The sequence below is a fragment of the Nansenia antarctica genome, assembly GCF_963989245.1.
Source record: "Nansenia antarctica genome assembly, chromosome: 6".
Taxonomy (NCBI): domain Eukaryota; kingdom Metazoa; phylum Chordata; class Actinopteri; order Argentiniformes; family Microstomatidae; genus Nansenia; species Nansenia antarctica.
In genome coordinates this window covers 71,200,309-71,202,808 of record NC_137676.1, presented here as the reverse complement: position 1 = coordinate 71,202,808, position 2,500 = coordinate 71,200,309, and the positions used below count along the sequence as shown (strand labels likewise).

The 2,500-nt window shown below is 48.7% G+C and overlaps 1 protein-coding gene across 1 annotated transcript in view; it reads left to right on the top strand.

Moving 5' to 3' along the window:
* Positions 1 to 2,500, top strand: part of LOC308160913 (structural maintenance of chromosomes protein 2-like) — a gene marked incomplete at both ends in the record, with an annotated part of 20,626 nt that overhangs the window by 6,315 nt on the left and 11,811 nt on the right. Inside the window, 3 exons of the mRNA XM_080534841.1 lie at positions 1 to 172; positions 557 to 716; positions 1,400 to 1,517. The exon at positions 1 to 172 is cut by the window's left edge and continues 62 nt beyond it. Coding sequence (XP_080390967.1) covers positions 1 to 172; positions 557 to 716; positions 1,400 to 1,517 — 450 coding nt within the window. The remainder of the gene's footprint in view (positions 173 to 556; positions 717 to 1,399; positions 1,518 to 2,500) is intronic.

Below are 2,500 nucleotides of genomic sequence, written 5' to 3'. Positions count from 1 at the left end.
GGTGGAGGAGGAGGGGCAGCAGGACAGCGCCGCCCTGGTGGTCGCCCAGCAGCACTTCAAGGCCGTGTCGACCGGGCTCTCCACCAATGAGGACGGAGAGGAGGCCACGCTGGCCGGCCACATGATGACCTGCAAGAACGACATCAGCAAGGCCGACTTGGAGGCCAAGCAGGTAAGGGTCAGCCCCCCTCGGGGGTCAGCCAGCTAGCTGCTGTGACCTTTGAACTCTGACCTGGTAGGAAAGGAATGGACCCTTTTTTTAAGACTGCATAGAGTTATATATATATACATCTCTCTCTCTCTCTAAACTAAATGTAGACTAAAAAAGTCCATTCCTTTCTACCATGTCACATCTAGTCTATTTCTCACAACTTCTTGACTCTCTTCCTCTCCCTCCCTCCCTCCCTACCTCCCTCCCTCCCCTTTTCCATCCCTCCCCTCCTCCCTCCTCCCCTTCCCACCTCTCCTCCCTCCCTCCTTCCCTCCCCTTTTCCATCCCTCCGACCTCCCTCTCTCCCTCCCTCCCCCCTACCTCCCTCCCTCCCTCCCTCCCCAGGCCCAGAATAAGCGGAAGCACGCCCAGGCGGAGTTGAAGACGAAGCAGGCGGAGGTGAAGAAGAGGGACGGAGGCTACAAGAAGGACAAGGAGGCCGTCCAGGCCCTCGGGAAACACAGGGAGAAGCTGGAGGCCGAGCTCAGCAAACTCAAATGCCAAGGTGTGTGTGTGGGGGGTGGATGGGGAGGGGGGTGGGTGTGGGTGGGGGGGTGGGTGGGTGGGTGTGTGTAGGTGGGTGTGTGGGTGGAGGTGTGTGTAGGTGGGTGGGGGTGTGTAGGTGGGTGGGTGTGTGGGGAGGGGGGGTGTGTGTGTGTGTGTGTGTGTGAGAGAGAGAGAGAGAGAGAGAGAGAGAGAGAGGACGTGGAGTTGAGAAAAGACTTTTCAGATTGGACCCATATCTGGTACATCTGGCCTAGATGGTTACTGCTTCTATTTTCATTTTAGCACTAATAATAATAATAATAATAATAATAATAATAATAATAATAATAGGGTTAGGGTTAGTAATAATAATTTTATGTAAAAAAAACGGCATTCTGGGATCTGTTGATGGGGGACGACACTGTGAATGTTGTCTGGCTGTTCTGTGTATGAGGCTATCTGCTCATATTTACAATGGGTTAGGGTTAGGGTCCTCCTGGGTTCTCAGGGGTGTCCTGGGTAGAGGGGGGGTTAGGGTTAGGGTCCTCCTGGGTTCTCAGGGGTGTCCTGGGTAGAGGGGGGGTTGGGGTGGGGAGAGAGACGGGTGACCAATTGAGTGCCTGTGACTGTTGTCTGGGGAGGGGAGAAAAATGGTAAAATAAAAATAAATTGATCATCACTAACACCCCCCCCCCCCCCCAGATGGGAAGGAGGAGTCCCTGCAGGACAGGAGGAGGCAGCTGAACCGTGACATCCCGGGGCTCAGAGAGACCTACGAGAGACACATGGGCCGCTTCCCCAACCTGCGCTTTGACTACAAGTACGTGACAGTAGATTTGTGTGTGTGTGTGTGTGTGTGTGTGTGTGTGTGTGTGAGAGAGAGAGAGCGTATGTGAGAGAGTGTGTGTGTCTGTGTCTGTAGTGAAGTGAGTGCCCCTCTAAGGTGTAGATTGGAGTGTGTGTGTGTGAGAGAGAGAGAGAGAGAGAGTGTGTGTGTGTGTGTGTGAGAGTGAGGGGGTGACTGTTTATTTTGATAATCGATTAATCTGCCGATTATTTTTTCGATTAATCGGATACAAAAAAAAACGGAAAAAAATGATTTATTTTGCAAATTTTATTTTATGTTTTCTAAATCAGCCAGGCCTATACATATACATGTGCAAAATGAATAAGTATTAATACAAAATTATAAATAATATAAATAAAAAAGGCGTTGCTACATCAACAAATAGGTTTAACAACAGGCCATGGACTATATGGCGGTAGATTGTTTCAATAAAGTAGTTGAACTCTAGCTCAATACATGCATTGTTTTAGGTAATAACTTTGCTTAATGTAAAGGTCAGTAACCCAAAGTGCAATATAGGCTACAGACAAGACACTAATGTTTTTATATAACAGATATGCTCCAAAACAATGCAATGTTTCCTCTCACTCCATACAATAGGCTAGGCTACAGTCAGTGCCTCACTCTAACTCACGGGTAGCTTGGTAGGCTACCATTAGCTAGCCTTTAGCTTATCACCTCTGCTCTACCACTGACGTTAGCCAGCTAGCTAAATACACTTGTCATGCAATATTGAATTCATGAATGCGAGCAAACACTCACTGGCTATCGCATTACATTACAGTCATTTAGCTGACGCTTCGCCAGAACTCACACTAACGCATTTGCATGGAGAGCAGGAGACCATGGAAGGGCTGAGCCCAGCAGGACTTATATAATAAAACAATAGGAAGTTAGCTGTAACCCTCCTCTATAGAAACATAGTTAGTGCTCTGGTTCTCAGCACAGCTACGCAG